At 32.1% G+C, this 19,276-nt stretch overlaps 2 protein-coding genes across 4 annotated transcripts; one reads left to right on the top strand and one right to left on the bottom strand.

The window, feature by feature from the left end:
- Positions 1–1,167: 1,167 nt before the first annotated feature.
- On the top strand, positions 1,168–9,468 carry LOC137931687 (homeobox protein koza-like). 3 transcript variants are annotated; one of them, XM_068775172.1, is made up of 4 exons: positions 1,168–1,723; positions 2,374–2,487; positions 8,152–8,419; positions 9,253–9,468. In XM_068775172.1, the coding sequence occupies exons 1-4, from the start codon at positions 1,240–1,242 to the stop codon at positions 9,323–9,325; spliced, it is 939 nt and encodes a 312-aa protein (XP_068631273.1). In that variant the 5' UTR covers positions 1,168–1,239; the 3' UTR covers positions 9,326–9,468. The 3 variants fall into 3 exon arrangements, with proteins under 3 accessions (XP_068631273.1, XP_068631272.1, XP_068631271.1); XM_068775171.1 differs by having other exon boundaries at positions 8,152–8,495; positions 9,253–9,342; XM_068775170.1 differs by lacking the exon at positions 9,253–9,468 and having other exon boundaries at positions 8,152–8,602.
- Positions 9,469–9,823: 355 nt separating this feature from the next.
- LOC137931759 (uncharacterized) lies at positions 9,824–15,944 on the bottom strand. The gene is made up of 6 exons (XM_068775256.1): positions 15,641–15,944; positions 14,710–14,913; positions 13,439–13,620; positions 11,684–11,889; positions 10,939–11,228; positions 9,824–10,204 (listed from the first exon to the last, which is right to left on the bottom strand). Exons 1-6 carry the CDS (start codon positions 15,880–15,882, stop codon positions 10,093–10,095), a joined length of 1,236 nt encoding a protein of 411 aa, XP_068631357.1. The 5' UTR covers positions 15,883–15,944; the 3' UTR covers positions 9,824–10,092.
- Positions 15,945–19,276: the final 3,332 nt, after the last annotated feature.

Raw genomic sequence — 19,276 nt, 5'->3', positions numbered from 1 at the left:
TTTTATAAATATTTGATTTAATATCAGCTCAATTTGTAGAGCCGTCTTCTGCGATTCATTTTTAATTCTATAGATATATTTTTTAATAAACATTTTCAAAGTTGTTTTAAATTACTTACGAAATTATCTAAAAGAATAGGAAGACTATTTCAATTATGAAAACTATGCTGCATGTTCAAATTATTGTTCCAAAGTTTAATATTAAATAAATGTTAGTGTAAATTAGGCCAAAGATTTACATTTAAGTTAACTTTAACTTAATGTTAATATGATTCGCTACCAAACGCTATGTATTTTAAGTAAAAAAGGAGTAATGTATAGCGACTTGGGCTATGTAGCAAATACAAAGCGGAAGTAGCTATATATTAGTCCTTTTCTTACTTAGGATGGACTTCCGCAAAGTAACGCTTGAATCCATTAGATAGCTATGTATTTTAAAAACACTAAACTCAAGAATTTCAGTTCTAATGCAATGCAGCATATTTATTTGTAATACCTGTAATTCTCCTTCGCATTCTCCCCTACACTCTTACTATCGCTGTTTATCGGGTAATCCAATTCTAATAAATAATATTAAATTCGGTCGCTGCGCATTAATTTTTACCATTTTATTTTCTACTAGCAATACAGTGAAGAAATGATATATCTTAAAACTACTCATTTTGTATTTTAAAACAAAATATGTAAATGAATATAATAATTACATGCAAAGAGTTTTAACATTTAATCCATTTACATTGTATTTTACTGAATTCGCTGTCAGTAGTATGTTTGACTTCTATCATCTTACTAAACCACTTACACTGCATTACCCCTACAATAAATCTCGCGAATCGATGACATCAATCAAATAATAATGTGATATTCTACCCGAGAGCTCATCATAAGCTTTTAGAGATCTTTTGTGCGATAAAAAGCTCTCATATAGCGTGTTATCAAATAAAAGAAAGGTGTGAATTTTCACAGCCGGTGTTTGAAGCCCCACCTACTTAAGATGGCGCAGTCCCCTCCATCAGATTATCAGCCAGTAGCGTTAGAGAATCACAGTGAGGTCATACCTACAGCCACTGGAGCCGTTCATTTGGTACCACCTATTTTCGGAAGTAATTATCAACACGAGATCGCAGAAGAGAGAAAATTTAGTACCCCTACTGCTTTTGACATCGATGACAATCTGTGTGAATAATCTGCAAGAGTTCTATAGTCCGTCATGCGACATTTTTTAAGTAAATTATTAAAATGAGTTCAATTAATTGTATATCGAGTACATGTGATGACTCAGAGTCGAAAATTAGTAGAGGTGGCTTTAGTTATGGTGCACAAAAAGAAGAATCGTTTGATTGTGAATCGGAAACAGAATACGTCAGTGAAAACGAAACTATTGATGTTATTTGTGAAAACAGTGAGTCTGTTAGATGTTCTAACCCACTTCAATTTAATACATTGACAAATCCATTTACTCGTCCCGACGGAGTTTTCTTTTACGAACAAAACTTTGGTGTGTATTCGGACAAAGCCATCATCAAAACCAAAACAATTTGTGATAATAATGGACGTGCAAAAAATAGTGAAAAAAACAAAAACGGTTGTAATGATGGTAAAAGCAAAACTTTTCTTATCGACGACATATTAGGTAATAACCAGAAAAACGACTCGAGCGGCGAAGATTCTGTTATTCAAAGTGATCAAGTTGGTCTTGAAGAAAACGCAGATGAATATAATGGTATTGTCTCCTTAAATAATTTTTAAAAAGTTAGTAATTCCTTCAAAAAAGTATAATATCACAACTACTTTTTCTTAACATATTAACGACATAAGCTAGCAAACAGTCTTCGCTCACTATTATAGGTAATATATATTTAAAAAATAATTATATTATAAAATTACAAAAATATTTCCTTAGTCTTTATTTTAGATTTTTGATTTAGTTCTTGAATTTAAAATTTTATCATACAATTTATTTCCTAATATAATTTTAAATTCTGTTCCCTAATACTTACAAAAACAAATTGTTCTTATTTAAATACACACATAATTATTATATACATACATTTAAATACAGGCTAACAAAAAATGCAAACTGATAAAAAATACATTAAAACAAAACATGACAAAATAAGTATTAATAGTTAATTAAAAAATTAATGCAGTATAATTAAATTGTCGCAGTGGGCGAAACACATATTTTCAATAATATCCCTGCGGCAAGCACTTGATCCTGAGTTTTTTGTCAAGTGTTATAGGTGGACATGGAACTTACAAATAGCGAGTAAGCATGCAAGACATAAGAACGGAATCGCTATAGTTTATAGAATTTAAGAGAAAAATAGAAAAAAAGAATTTAAAAAATGTATTATTTTTATTTGTCATCAGTGTCATCGACGTCAACGTGTCAGGAGCTTTCGGCACTCAACAGCGCAGAACTTCTTGCAGGCCATGCATATGCACACTGGTTAGCAAGTCATCAACCCTCGACAACGTTTTATGGTAAATATGGCAATTAATAATAGCTCAATAAGTTTTTGAAGAAAGTAAGATTAAATCACAGAGCTAGAGTTTTAATCCGTGCAATACATTCGGACATAGTGTGCGCCTTCTGAAAATCAAACCTCTATTCCATCCTTCATAACCAGGCTACCATTTTTCAAACCAAAAAAAAAGATTATGTTTTTATCTGCAATTAGTATCAGCATAAACATCATTCCAGCCGTGGGACGTCAACTGCTCGACATAGGTCTCCTCTATATATTTCCATTAGGATCGGAAAGACGATGTAGCCTCAATCAAGCCCACCTTGTGGATAGACGTGCTACGTTGCGCTTTCCGGTCTGGCGTCTCCACTCTAAAACCTCAACGCCTTAAAAGCGATCTCTACTGCAAAAATGACAGTGTGCACATAGCAATGTGCACACTGCCATTTCAATTTGCCAATCCGCAAGACTACGTCGGTTAGTTTTTTTCGTCTACGGATCTCCTCAACTCTGATTCGATTTTGTGGAGAAATCATGAGCATAGCATTCTTCATGGATCACTGTGCGACTGTAAACTTGCTTAAGCTAAAAGAGATGTGTAGGCTATACAATAATATTATTTGCGATAGTAATGATATACTTACCCCAATTTTAGTAAGTTTAGTTAGTTTAGTTTACTCCAATTTCAATGTTTTTAAAAAACTAATTAAAATTAGATTTTTAATTATCCTTTGTGTAATGTGGAAAGTAATATGCTGTGTTTCATTTTTATGATTGTTCTGTGTAGACATACGTGTAGATCCTAGACTTTCTAGTTTTGTAAAAAAAGCCCTTTAATACTTCACTTTGCTTGGATCCGTTTTTGTTTACCCTAATAAAAGTAAACAAATAATGAAACCAGAAATGAAAGACCACGTTTCATTGCTGTGTTTGCATCAATCCCAGCAATAAAGATTACAAGATTTTGAAATCCGTCAAAAGCGCTCAAGACTTTTGATATAAGATTGCGCATTATATTCTCCCTTTAAAGCTATAAACTTTAGTACATATTCACAGCTTCATATGAGTAAAGTTAGTAGCTATAGTGATTAATCTACACCCATTGATTATTTTACAGTTAATACTAATAATCTCTATAATTCTCAAATTAGACGCGTTACAGTTATAATAAAGTTTAAGAATAATTTTATTACTGCTTCCAAATACTTAGGTTTCGCTCGGTTAAATTGTTAAAGTGATTAAACCATAATCTTTTGTCCAAAGTAAACAAAATCGAGTATGAATCAGAGTTTTCTCGTGTCGCTGCGATGATGCACTGTATAAACAGAAATTTATAAAACAGTGTTAACGAATGATTGCACTGTCACAAATATCATTTTGAACTGGCTTTAATGCAATTAAAAGTATTCAATACGTATCATTTTTGATGTTATACTTAAAAAAAATGGCGTTTTGTAGCTTTGTACCTAACCTGTTGGAACAAAGATCTGCTCAATAGAGTAAATCGAAATCGACCAAATAGGATTCCCTATGCTTTATCGACTAAGGGTATGCCGATTTACTAACCACTTATTTTGATTTATGATCGTGGGCGTCTGCTAAGAAAGAAAGTAAGTTTGCGACTTAGGAAGAGTATTAGGAAAAATGCACGATAAATAAAGCATTTCAAAACATAATCAACAGGCTGACAAAACAATCGAGAGGTGAACTAATCACGATATTGCAATGTTGTTATGCAAACATCGATAAAATAATTATTTTATTAAAATTAAAAATTACGTTTGAAATTGTATATTTTATGCGTACGAATATCTACTTTTTATGTTAATGGAATAAACACATAGTATATGATTTGATAAGCGCTTAAATATTAAATATAATAAAACTTAGAACAGAAGGGTAACTATTTCTTTCATAGAAAAACCAAAAAAGAGATTATAACTGATTTTTAACTGTATTATATTAGCTCGTAATAGATATCGCCTTAACCTCATATAATCATAAAACAATTCACTAAAATTTGGATAGGAAAATACAACCAATGAATTGTATTACTTCGTAAATTGGTGTCCTAATTTCAAATTAGATTAATAAGATGAATGATCCAAAATAGACTTAGTTAAGTCTTAAGAATTTAAAAAATGAAGCGATGCTGGTTAGGTAGTCATATTCCGGGTTTAAAAACTCTGTCTTGTGTGGTAATATTATTAATCGAAATTTTTAACGAAAACACATATATAATGTCATATATATATATAACCTCACATTCGACGTCAACTATTTTGATTTTTTTCTAATAAAAGATATGAATAAGAATATCGATATTGTTAATTTATTGTTTTTATTGTAATATTATTAATACGAACATCCTTAACAACATCGCGTGACACCACCCAAGTGTAATTGTTCACACGCATCACTTCTCAAACGCCCACGCAACAGTCTCTCTGACACTGTTCTCTGCATTCATAACATTTGCGTGATTCATTTATTGTACAGTGGGCCTAATCTTTTTGTATACGATTCCTAATTAATGGTTATTATTATACACAATAATAATTTATCTCATTACATCATAAATTACTTTAAATTAAATTTAGCTTAGAACATGAAATCAAGATGATTCGGGGAAAAGTGTTTTCGCATTTTACACGTAAATTCGAGACTTTTTTTAATAAATTTATTTACATTTTTATTTAATACAGTATATAAGTTGATGATTTATTACCATCTTGTAGGAGTATATTATACCGTTGTTGTAGAAAGGAATTCTTCATCAAAAAAACGCTGCAAGTATATTTTACAGTCATATCTTGTTAATCTGATACTAAAAATCTGAGCCTACCATAACAGGTGGAAATATGAAGGCGCAAGGTCAAGGCACTATGGCGGATGTATTATTTAACTGTCTTTATTTTTTGAAAGTAATTAAAGATGTGTATGGTCAAGCGTTATCATGACGAAAGATCACAAACGTTCCTTTGATTAATTCTAGCCGTTTTCTAATGTGATATGTTTTGTTCGTAATATTGATAAAATTATTTTAAAACTTGACAGTAAACAATTGCAGAAAGGCTCGACCTTATCTTCAGCTCCTGAAAAATGAAGTGCAACGCCGAGTCCATGAAATCCGCAACTTTCTTTCTTCTTCGGCCTCATATTTCCATGGCATTATTGTGCTGTCTCATTGACCGTTTATGTTCTTGTGACGCTCCTCATGAATCTTTTTTATAGTAACTGTATCAATGAAATTAAATCAAACTTTTATTATCTTTAAAAAAACAAATAAATTTACTTAGTTATAACAATATTGGTTAGTATCAATGCGTGACCGTACATATTACCAACGTTTTTATACATTTTGTTTGTAGATCGTGTAGAATCCACTACGAACATATTTCAGTGGCTATAAATTAGTGTGAGGGTGCCATGTCCGGGAATAGACCGGGGGTCCAACATTAACCCAAACTTTCTACGTCAACTCAATTTGTTACCGCATTGCATCGTTAACTCACCGATCATAATATGAGGAATGTTTGAAGTGTAATCCTAAAGCTCAAAAATAAAACTCACTGCTTATTTTAAATATTGTAGCTTTTCTTGAAGTTTCATGAAAGTTTTTACGTAATAACGAACACTTTTTTGTACCTAAAAAACTTATTCATTATCATTAGCTTATAAATGGCATTGAATCTAATTTATTGTGATTCGCCAAAAATGGCTTTGTTATTTATATTATATTTGTTATAGTAGATTGATCAAAAACAATAAAGTTGATTAAAACAGATTACTACAAACTTTTGTAATGTAAAGAAACTAAAAAAATCCTCTAGTGTGAAAAATATGTTTGGCGTTACTAATATACAAAACTAATAAAGCGTACACGGCATTGCGGTTCGCGCGATACGTTCGAAGTTACGTTCGTCGAATTGTCGCCAGTCGTCCGACGGTGGTCGGGACTTCGCACCGAGGTGTTGGCAAACAGCAGCCGCGACGATAATTACTAACAAAGCTCGCCTATTTGTATACTTCCTTAACGTGGTTCCTGCGATCGGTGTAGCTAGAAAAGGACCCGATATCTTTAATAGATAACTCGCAACCTTCCGCGTTCTACGATATTTCGAAACTCAGGAGAGACAAGTTTGCTTAGGGATAAAGTTAAGTTTCAAGATGTAGTTAAAGTAATCATTCTCGAGAACAAAAATAATAGACACTAAAACCAAGACTAACTAAATCAATCTAATTAATAAATTGTAAGAGGATAATAAAATTTCTGTACATTTGTAAATAAGTGGACACATTTCGTATTGTTTTAAATGTAAATGATTGTGTTTGTTTACGCAAAATGCTTACCTAAATTCTATGCAATTTAATATTTTTTGGCGAATAACATACGATGGATAAATAATATTTTTTAAAACGATCTGACTTCAATTGTTTTATAACTAGAATTATTGATTGATTTTTATTATATCCTGACGACATTCCAACTAAAACTTATGTGCCATAGACAACTTAAAAAAAACTATAAACGGAGAAATTATAAATCTAGATTTATTGGTATAGGACCACAGAGCTATTTCCATCGTACGAGGATTGATGGTACAAAAATATGGAGTTTAATTATAAGATGGGTTGTATTGGTAGACAACATTTTAATTAGACATTTATTACAAAGTTTATTTTTACAGGCTTAAGTTTTACACAGAAGTTTCACTATCAATGAATATCTTTTAATTAATGTGCATAATATTAACATATTGGTCTCTTATTATTCGCACATCATCGGTGACATCACGAGTATTTTAGTGGGAAATATCCAAATTTTTATTGTACATACTAAAAATTCGTCAATAATTTTATATAGGTTATTTCCACTATAGCGTACTATACATTTATTGCATGTTTACCTCGTCTCGTTGTTTAAGATAGTTTCAGAAGGTACAACTTTTCTATAAAGACCCTGTAAAAAATGTAAGATAAAATCACGCAAATGAAATATATTAACAAGAAACAAAATTATTTTAATCGATTTTGTTGTATTATGTTAAACATAATATGTTCTTGTAAATCAAATACGGCTTACGTAAATCGTTAGCAGTCTGTTAGCGAGGCCATCACATGCCATACACCCGCCACAATACTCTGTTGACACATGAGATGTCAAACTGCGCAGGCGCAACGCAAACACTCTGATTGTGTTTATAGCCACTTAACGAGAACCTGCGACAATTCCGATTAGTACTCGAGAAAAAATTCACCGTGTGTTTGTCTTAAGTGAGAGCAGCTACTTTGTAAATGGGCCTAGTTTTATAACCGTTTAGAAAAGCTTTCTCATCGTTGCATATTGTCACTTAGGTACAACTTCCTGCCTCTACGACGATAAGTTATTTCTCATATTCTTTGAGGTGTCAATGAAATACTGAATGGATATTAATATAACAAATTCCGTAGTACATGCTTAGGTTTTATTAATTAACTTCTACAAATTTTTGCTGAATATTTAAAGACGACGTTTAATATTTCTTTACTGTTTCAGTTTTTTTACAAGCGTAAAGTTTTAAACACAACATTTATATTTTATATTTGATACCACATATTGTAACTACTTGATCTTAATCAAGTGCAAATTGTTACACAGTCATTCCAATTAACTTAACATGACCGATTTTGTTTTTAGATGACAAGAACAGCAGAAGGCCAAGACGAGCTGGTCCCGAACGAAAGCCTCGCCAAGCGTACAGCGCAAAACAACTTGAACGATTAGAGGCTGAATTCAAACTGGATAAATATCTAAGCGTGTCTAAGAGAATGGAATTATCTAAAGCACTTGGTCTTACGGAAGTACAAATTAAAACATGGTTTCAAAACAGAAGAACCAAATGGAAGAAACAATTAACATCACGGTTGAAGATAGCTCAGCGTCAAGGATTGTTTCCTGGACAAATGTTCGGACATGCTCCACAGACTTATTCGCTTTTAAATCCATACGCTTACACTCCGCTTAGCTGTGTGTTTACACCGGTAAACTTACCTTCCACATCTTAAATGAAAATCCAAACACATATATTAACTGATAATATACTCATCTTACTATTTATTTCAACTTCGCAATTTCAAAAGCATTTTAAAGATTAAAACATAATTACTTTCAAACATCTACATGTATTCATTTTAATTCATTGTTGATTTTATTAGTTGATTGAACCTTTATTTTTATTATAAACTGATCTCTCTTTTACAGTATTAACAATATTTTACTTTAGTTTAGGCGATAAAAGTGGCGTAAAATTTGTCCATTAATGCATAACCAATTTTCTGTTTGCTATATGAACAAAAATAATCGTTCACGTCCTATATTATCGTGTAGTTTCCAAACATCATCACGCTCGGTTTGATTTTCGTAACATTTGTAGTGTGCTAACGATTTTAATTACAGTGCGAAATATACATAATCATTTTTTAACTCGCTACTTTTGTCACTTTGTCTATTGGTTTGTCCTATATCGAAGGTGTGAATGCTGAGGTAGTTTCATTTGCTTAATGTCATTTTGTTCTACATAAATATACATAGGATCTGATCTTATTCGTGAAACATTTTCATGCACCGTTAGATTAAAAAACATTTAAAATATTAACAAGTTTAACAAAATTTGTTTGATTTACTATTACATATACTTTACATAAATAAATTAAAAATTATCCCAATCTGAATTACGTGCAAGAACACATAAACAATGTTTTTTTTATTATGGTAATACATTGCGAAATTTTTTGACAGGACTGTCACTGAGTTGTTACCGTTCGATAATCTCCGCTTAACATTGTCATCGCGTCGTCCTAGAGATGTTTAGGTTAGGCGCCACAAAGATTGAGCACGTTAAACCCGCCGAGACAAATGGAGAACAACCGTCAGTTGAAAATTATCCTTAACTATACACTTATAATACTAGCTAACTAATTTATTTTTAAAATCTTCTACACTTTTTCACATTAATGTTCAAACTCATATATTTTAATATGTAATAAGTATAAACAGTGTACGTTGAAAAAACTCATTAATATTTACCTAATTAATATTGGATGAAAAATACATATCATGTTCAGACTTGTAAAGTTGTCTAAATGATAGATTAATGTAAGTTTAATGTATTTAATCAATAATTTTATTTGTAATTCTAACATTTGTATAAATTATTTAAACAATTTTAGTTATACATTATAAAATGTAAATTGAATAATAATCGAATAGATTTAGATCTCGTAAATAGAAATACATATTACTTACTTTAAATAAAACAATTTAATGGAAAATTTTATTTTTTATGTCATTTCATGGTGATAAACAAATTACGTATTTTTTAACTTTATAATTTGTGTAATAGCCTGATTCGAATATTATTAAAAGGAATAATAATTTAAAACAATAGTATAAACCATGTACGACAACACAATTGGAATTCGTTTAAAAAATAAAATAAATGTTGTATGGTTTGCCCTGAAAAATATTGCCAAAAATAAACGTTAATGAGAAAATAAAAATGTTAATAAATTATTTCAACTTCATGTTAAACATAGTGTCAATTCTGAACAGAACGTTCAAATAGTATTTATATTAAAATCAAAGACAGGTACGTGCTGGATAAAGCAGTTCGCAATCAGCTCCGCCTAGCCCCAACACAGCGGCACGCAACGCGCCAAGGGCTCCACCCCGCATCCACGCAGCGCCTGCTCTGTATAATTATTATAAGTAACAATAAAAATAAACAATGATATATTCCTTTATCACAGGGTACGACCAAACCAGCTAGGCATAGGCCTTCGCATTATATCTCATATAACAAATAATATGTGCATACTGAAACACATCATATTAATGTCATCAACATCATCACTTTAAGCTTAGCACGCCAACTGCTAGATATAGGACCCCCGTGTAAATTTTCAATAAGATCTGTTGGAAGCGACCTGCATCAAGCGTTTTCCGACGGCCTTAACAAAGTCATCTGTCCACCAAGTGCGTCTTAAGCTGCGCTTGCCTGTCTGTGGTCTTCATTCCAGAACTTTAAGTCCCCAGCGGCCATCCATTCGCTTTAACTTGATAATTAGTTTGGCTATTTTAATTACATTCGTTCATCTACATACACGTCTTACTTCGATCTCAAAAGAAATCCTGAGCATGCTCCTCTCCAAGGATCGTTGAGCGACTGTCAACTTGCCAATGGCTACGTAAAATATGACATATCAATACCTTTAAGTCATTACTAGTAACACACATTGGTAGACTTTCATTTTAGGGCATCAACGGGTACTAGACGAGGAAATGTACCGAAGTTTCTCGAAAGTTGTTAGTCGATTAAATTGATTTCGATTATTTTAGTTTATTGATAAACCAATTTTTTTTAGTTTATTTTTAATTCATAGCATGTTTCCAATTGAAAATATATAAATAATTTAAAGCACTTACTGCCAAAGCGGCAACCAATATCGATTTCCGTCCTTCATTTCCCTTACTCGTTTGTTGCCTAAACACAAAACTCGGTTCAAACACTGGGCAGTAAGAGGTCTAACAGCCATGAGAGCGTAGCGAGCCAGAGTGTTCATGTCGCCAACTACAGATACAGATCCCGTATCACGCGTTGTTCGTTCCGTCTCACGTACCCCCTGTGTAGTTTCACGCTTGGATCGGAAAACATCGTCTACATTCACCGCATCACCATTGTCTACCATTTGCATGATTTGTGTTTGTTGGTCGCTCTGCAAAACGATTATAAGATATATAATGGATCTGTTTTAAAATTTATTATAATCTCGCTTAGGACTCATTAGTTCTACGCTTTTTATTTTTTAAATAATTTGCTTAAATCAGTAAAGAGAACAACTGTATACGCTGTTTACATTTTCTTAGTGATATTTCTATATCTAAATTCCAGAACTTATTCCATTTTCACAAGACAGTTGCTGATAATTATAAAAATAAAGATAAACATTTTGTTTTTACTTTTAGATAAGCAAGATAGCAAGTAAAAATAAAAGTTATAATCAGTTTTACTTACTTTTATATAATAATTTTAATATTAATATTGAACTGATTGCATTACGATTTATTTTTATTTTGATGTTCCTGCTACTAGTATTTTCCACATTCAAAGTCACAAGTAAGACTATTTAAAATTAGTTTTAATTCATATAAAAATAAAGTTCAAACCTACCATAGATATACACATCAGCACCTGCAGTACGAACATACCAAAAGAGAGGAAAGCAATGCCCGTTAAGGAGATATCGAAGAGATCAGTGATTCCTAAACCATAATGATTCTCTCGCTGCGCTGCAAACTCCGCGTGAGCCTCGTGTGAGTTGGGCGTATGGTAGATCGGCGGTGGCGGAGGAGGCATGGAATATTCGTAACCACCACCTACAATGATTTTTTTCTTATTAAATCAGTATCAAAACACACAGAGCGTTCACCTGCCGAACACTTCCCTAGTCACGACTTTCCCATAGTACGGTGCTACAAAGATCTTATTATGCAGGGGTAACGAATACAGGCTTTCAAAAGTTGAGTATTTAGCTCATTTACCAGCGTTTTGCTGGCAAATGAGCTATATAGCTAAAAACGCTTCTTTGCGCTTTTTTCCAATTAACCTATATAAAGATTATTCTGTAAAATTTATCTTTTGTCTTAAAATGTGATAAGCCAATAACAAAGACAGTACAATGTCTACAGGGATAAATAGTAAACAATAATAAAAATGTTTTTTCTTACAATGTTATCATTAGGTTATTTATTATTTCTAAAACTATTAGATTTTGGATAGAGTATATCATACTTTCACCAGTTTAAAACTTCTAGACCTGTTATCAATCATCCTATATACGACTAAATTAAAAATAATATATTTATCATGAAATTGAAGTACGTGAACTAGAAGTTTCATTATTCGATATCGCAACAAATCCTTCATTGGTCTGAGTGTATGCATATATAATAAAGTTCTACGACATATATTTGAATAACTTAACTGCATTATTACATAAATCTTAATACAAGAGAAGAATTTTTAGTTGAAAAGAAGTGAAGGAAACTCATTTATAAGGGTTATATACATTTAAACGATCATTATCAGGCATTGTTAAATTAAAATTAAAAAGAGCAGCTGTTAAGCTTCGGGTCAGCTCTGCTCAGCAGGTCATCTTTCTGAGCTGGTAGTAGCTTACTTACGGACTGACTTAACTGATATTTTTATAATCTTAAATATAACTGACACTTCAAAATTACGTGTAATTGCCTACTTGCATAAAGATGTTTTGAATTTGAATTCACTTGTGTAACGCATAACTTATAAAAAATTAAAGAGTTTATAAATTATAGCTCTAGAAATTAAGATAAGCATATCTCATCAACATAAGCTACATCTTACTCTAGGTTTCATAAAATTAGTAACTATTATCATAGGCTACTGTGTACAATCTCTGAATTTTTATAAAATAAAATGTAAAAACTTCACTAAACAAAAATTTGTTGTTAAAAAGTGATAATAAAAGCTTGGAGAAAAAATATTGTAAAAGTGACCACAAAAACTGTCTGAGTTTGTTGTGAGCTCTTCTCAGATCAGTGGAAGCTTAGTAGTAGTTAAATTGAAGGATACCCTTACAAGATCAATCTAATCTGATTCTTGGACTTTTCGTATAAAAATTTATCGCGAAGCACTGCGTTTGGAGTCTCTCTGGTCTTATAGAGAGGAGTAGACTTGAAGTCAATCTCTTTTACTAATTGTTTTATTATTTTTCTCATAGCTCAATGTTTACATGTTTGTCCTTGACATATATTATCGGAGGGTTAGCGTGATAAGAAAAAAAGTATCAAAGTCGTATTTGTTCGAAATTCCCGTTGTAGTCTTTTCAAATATTTGCTTTATTAACTTCAATTTTAATAATAAAACTATTAATAAAAATATTCTTACTATGCTTGGAGACTTCATAAGTAGGTTTTTCAGAATAACCTGGCAATTCGTGACCTTCAAAAACTTCATATCCTCCGCGTGATTGCAAATGCGATTGTGGTTTGTGTGACAAAGAGATGTTGTTGATTTGGGAGTCATTTGTTAATTTATATTGTCGATATAAGTCATTAAGTGCCGCCACTCTAAAAATAACAATTAAAGTTAAATATTTCAATTAAAAGAAGCAGTGCACCACGGGGGTAACGATTTCTGCCGAAGTGTTTCTATATTATATGCAATGTACTTATAGTAGTTTTCCCTGAATAGTATCCTACTGTATTACCCTACTATTTTTACTGCCAGTTGATGCTACTTAATGAGATCGTCGGAAGCCAATGAATGCACCCCGAACCAGTTGGTTCAGTAAAAATTTTATGAAGAAACCTATGTCCAGCAGTGAACTTTTTGCGGCTATGATGATAATGAATGCTGCTTAAACATTATATTGTTTTTTCTTTGTAGAACGCACCTGCCGGTGACAGTTTGTGACTAAGTAAACTTACCATGTTGAATCGCATACTTACTGTGATAAGGAGCGCAAATCGGTTATATATAGAATATGATCAGCCAAAATATTAAGTAATATAAATTATATTCAACAATTTGAATAAAACTTCCTTTCGTATTGCAATAAATGCGTACCTAACGATCACGACCGTAGAAAAATTAACTATTGTTAAGGGTGCAATAAATAATTTCTATCTCATCGTCATCATCATTGCAGCCACAGTACTGGTCGTACTGCTGAACCTAGGCCTTCCTCTAAGGTTTCCATAAAAAAGATTATAAAATTAAGAGTATAAAAATAAACCGTCGTCTAAAAACATGTTTATTAAATATACAAGTTCAACACATTGAGTATTTATTGATAATTGATAATATTATTTGGATTTGCACATCAATTAAAATAAAAGCAGCAAAATTTTGTAGACGCGCTGATGTTTCCACATTTCGTATTGAATAACAACACTAGTAATGAGTAACCTCTCGGAAAAAAGACTGGATGGAAGTCATTTTATCTCCTCTCTAGAAAGTTAGTTCGCCAGAGAAATTTTATGAACGCGTGCAACAAATGTATTGTACGTATTAGACGTTTGTAAAAATTGCAGTCCGGTTATATAGGTAGCCGAGTGACAAACATATTAAAACACAATTCTATGACAAAGCCTATCACTTGATATCATGAGGATTTCCTACTCTGTCACGTTGTTCGAAGGTATTAAAAAACATACTTTGTCAGCCATTCTTGATAATTCGCAGATCCTATATCGTACATAGTATTAGTTTTTATATTCTGCAACCGAGATATTGCATTGCCATCATTGTTGTTGCCAGTAAAAGGTTTGCCAAGTCGATTCTGTAATACGGATTTACCCATTTCTTCTAGAATTTGTTCAGCAACGTAATTTCGACATTGATATTCGTTCATCATTTTTCTGGAAAAGATTTTACTAATATGAACAAAAATTGCTAAGAAAATCAATCTAAAACTAGAATTCCGCTATTGCATCAATGAAAGAATCCATAAGAGTGGTATAACAGTAAAATATTAATTTAAGGGGTTCAACGCCACGGTATTGTCGTGAACAAACCCCACAGAAGATATTTTTATAATTACTACCATTTTCTACTCTCTCCCGCAATCAATGTTCAGCTCTCATCTTGCCTATGAAATTATGAAAATATATGTAGATCTATGGGTCGCCATAATAATGTATGTATTAGGAATGTAATGTCGTTTCTGTCGACATATTTTTTAGAAAAACCGATTGATTTTTACCGCTCCGGTATTGATAATTACTATACTAGATGGTAAACGGTTGTTAATAACGAAGGTGAATATATTGTTGATTTGAAATAAAAACTTGTTAAAAAGGTAGTCGTGTGAATTTAACTTAAGAAAGCGACATTAGTTTTCGGCCCCCCTAATAATTCAAAGCAAAGATGTTTTTACTAGAAAGTGACAAGGTTAGTTACAAGTTCTCCTTTCCTGTATAAATTTAGTAAACGAGTATAACAAATACTGTATCAATACGTCTTGATCATCAAATACTTTTACAAAATCTGTGTATCTAATACATAATATTTGATAAACTTAATATTAATTTTAAAAAATATTTAATCAAATTATTGGCAAAAGTACATAAACATATAAGTAAATACCTGTGGTAGTCAAGCATAAGTAAAGCGGCATCCATAGACCCGTTTACGGAAGGTAAAATGCTTCGAGATTCGTTAACAAACTTATTTTCTTCGCTTTCACCATTTAGAATGAAGTTCATGGGCATTAAATCATTACGAAGTATGTCGTTAACATTTAATTCGTCATCAAGCATTTTCACCGTCAAAATTGTCCTAGTACTCATAATAAAAATCAAATAAATGCACCAAGTTTTATTCACCATTTTAGTGCCGTCTAACACTGGAAAATGGAGAAAATGACAAATGAATGTACGTTTCCATCTTATAGAAAGATTACACGAGTTATGGAGCAGAAAATTCACGACGCCTATTTTATCGTCGCTGCTCTAAACATAACAGTAAACTTTGAAAAATAAATACACAATATAAAATGTATAACAAAACTCTTGTAACTAATCAGCGTCTTGTTCATTTTTAATAACATTTAGAGTAAATGTTATTGTAATAATTGTTCATCTTTTTTGGCAAAAGACCTTCATAAATTAATATGATAAAATAGGAGCTACTGGATTATTTTAATTGGAAGAAATAACTTGCCACCAGATATACACTAGTCTAATAAAATAACGTATAGTCCGGAACCGCTCCAGACATACCAGCTTTATTACCAACGCGGTCGAATAAGAATCACTAAACTTCTTTTTATTTGTTTAAACTTTCTACAAATTATACACCAAATAATAAAAAGCTTTCTATTGTGATGATGAAAACATTAAATGAATGTACTGGGAAAAAAAAACATAAGAAAATAGATTATAACCGTTCAACTAGTTCAGATATCAAAATGAATAAAGGTGTTCATGAAATGACAATTCTGCAATATAGTGGTGCAAGAGTGCAATTGCAGCGGTGGTGGGACTGAGGAGATGATCATCCTCTACTAGCAGCCAAAGAGCAGTTACGCTACAAGGAGTCTAAAACAAGCCTGACTGCATGATGCACTCGATAGTATTCGTTACTCATTTTTTTATTTATTGATATTATTATTCACATAGAATTATTTTTAGAGACTAAGTGTGTATATAATGAGAAAAATGGCAGGAGAGCCAAATTTGACAGAACCTAGAACCAAATTGAACACCCCGATATGGGCCTCTTTCATCTTTAAACTACGAGTGTTCTAAACGCGCGCTGATTTGAGAAGATCCATAACATGCTCGGACTAAAAACTCGTCCTTAATACACCAGTAGAGCAGTTCATTCCAAAGCTGCATTATCTCTTAAAAATCCTTCACATTATAAGAGATATTTTTAAGAGCTCTTCTTTAATGGACTTTTTAAATTTATTACAATATAATTTAGGAACAATACATAGGAGTGTATTATAAAACCGTACACAGTTGCTCACAAAAATGTTACTAATTTTATCAAGCTTAGAGAAAGTTATAACGAATGCTTATTTGTAGTGTTCACCATATGCATACCATATACATAGATCAGATTGTCATATATTTATGTATTAACTATTAACCGTCATAATATTGTCTTCGCTAAACTTTTCTCTAAGAGGGTCATTTACGAAGAGTACAGTTATGAAGAGATCGAGAATGCATTACGTACCGGCGCGCCTTTTCCTGGGAAAACAAAAGATTTAGACTATACGAAACTGCGTAATTATTATAAAATTATGATAGACATCTAGAATGGTGGAGAAACATAGTGAGTATTTTAATCAGTGCAAGTCCGAAACCACAAACACAAGGGCGAGTATCCGAAGGAATTTTCAAACAACTCAACATCAAATCATACGGGTGGTTGTTGAATTATAATAATCATTACAGTCTTCGAACGTCCACTGCAAGATACAGGCTTTCCCTAAGATTTCCAACAAGACTAGTTGGAAGCTGACTATATTAACGTCTTATGACGACTTTAAAAGTCCTCTGTCTACCTTGTATTCTACGCTAACCTTGCCAATCCACGTTCTGCTCTCCAGAGACATAAGACCCCACATCAGTTCTGCGCGCTATGTGGCCTTCCAATCGGCTATTTTTGTTTTCGAATTTCTTCATTCCTGATTGAATAATATGTCTATTTAGTCCAGAAAAGCATCCATAAGAATCCTCACAACTTAAATAACTTACAACAGAAATATTACTTATCATTTACGGGAGGTATTTCAGGTTTTCTAGGTGCTTACCATTGCATATTAGAAATTCTGAGTATTCTAGAAGCATAAGAGACTTTTTTCTCGTATATATATTATACCCTCACCGCCTTTATACCGTATTTTATCAGAACACGGGATAACATGTAATACCTACATTTTAATGGTGTTTATTAAAAATCATTAGCCTCCAACAGTGCATATTTATGATGGTGCCATTGTTAATGTTGGGAAGAGCTTTTCTAGCCTGTCCACGTTTTGTGTGGTCTGTTCTTGAAGAGTGGAATTAATACGCAATATACTTTGTTTTAATATACTTCATTAAACATATTTTTACAATTAAAAGCATTAAAAAATATTTTCGTTACGCTTCCCACCCTGTTTGTAAATGAATTGCGTTTTATACAATTTGATCCTATCAAACGTACTAAAATTTCACCCCCGCTGCTGTTAAGTGCCCCAGTATAGCGAGGGGATCCGTTGCATTAGCACAATATTACAAATGCTTCGATGTCATCCGTCCGACGTCTGATGCGAGAACAAACAAAACCGGAAAATTTTATTTTCATAGCGAATTTTTATGAATGCTTCTTCCAAAACAAATGTTATAAATATACATAACTATTATGTATATATTATAATTATTATATAAATTACATATACTTGTCGACGTGACTCATGTTGGTGGGTACTTCTAAACGACCCGCCGCTGACTTTTTTTGTATAAGTAATCACCAAAAGAGTTAGTGGTCTGAGATTATTCTTTCAATATATTTTTAATATATTAATTGTAATAAAAAGTGCTATTTTATTTAATTTAATGATCTTTATTGTACGCTAAAAAATATATACACAGTTCCATGATAGTAAAGAAAAAATACAAAGGGCTGTATTATCACACGATGCAATTTCTTCCAGGCATCCAATTTCTTAAAGCAATACGTAACGATAGTAGCATACCTTAGAATAATACACGGGTAACAAAAAATTTAGAATGTCAAAAATTAAAGTCAAAGTAATAATTTATTAATGATATTTTGTTATTCAAAATATCCTTAACAAACTACGCTTCATTGCATTCTGTAAAACTAATGTGTAGAACAGTGCGCCCACTTATCTTTATAGGGCGCTTTCGCACGCAGCTGTTGAATCTTTCCGCCTCTAAAGATCTTAGATGTATTTCTTTTATTTTAGGGAACAAATAATAGCCTCTCCGTCCAAAGAACGTGGCGATGACAGTTTTCCCTACGCTTCTCATTTTCTTTAGGCATTTCTTCAAGAGAGAAACCATTATCACCACAAGTTAAGTTTTACACATTTTTCTATCGCTATTAACTTGGTTTCTTATGAGCACTTCTCATTTATCTGGGCGTATGTAGTACTTGTAGCTTTAACTTTCTGCTGGCTGCCATTATTGGGGAATCCAATCTGATTCCAGTTTTTATCAAATTTAGTTCTTCTGGCACTCTTCTCATATATAAGTGGTCACT

Source organism: Battus philenor, unplaced genomic scaffold, assembly GCF_028537555.1.
Source record: "Battus philenor isolate CCGP_79_NKW_IND1 unplaced genomic scaffold, ilBatPhil1.0.hap1 SCAF_8, whole genome shotgun sequence".
In the NCBI taxonomy this organism is placed as follows: Eukaryota; Metazoa; Arthropoda; class Insecta; order Lepidoptera; family Papilionidae; genus Battus; species Battus philenor.
The sequence above is the reverse complement of the archived record's forward strand: the minus strand, read 5'-3'. Positions and strand labels throughout refer to the sequence as shown.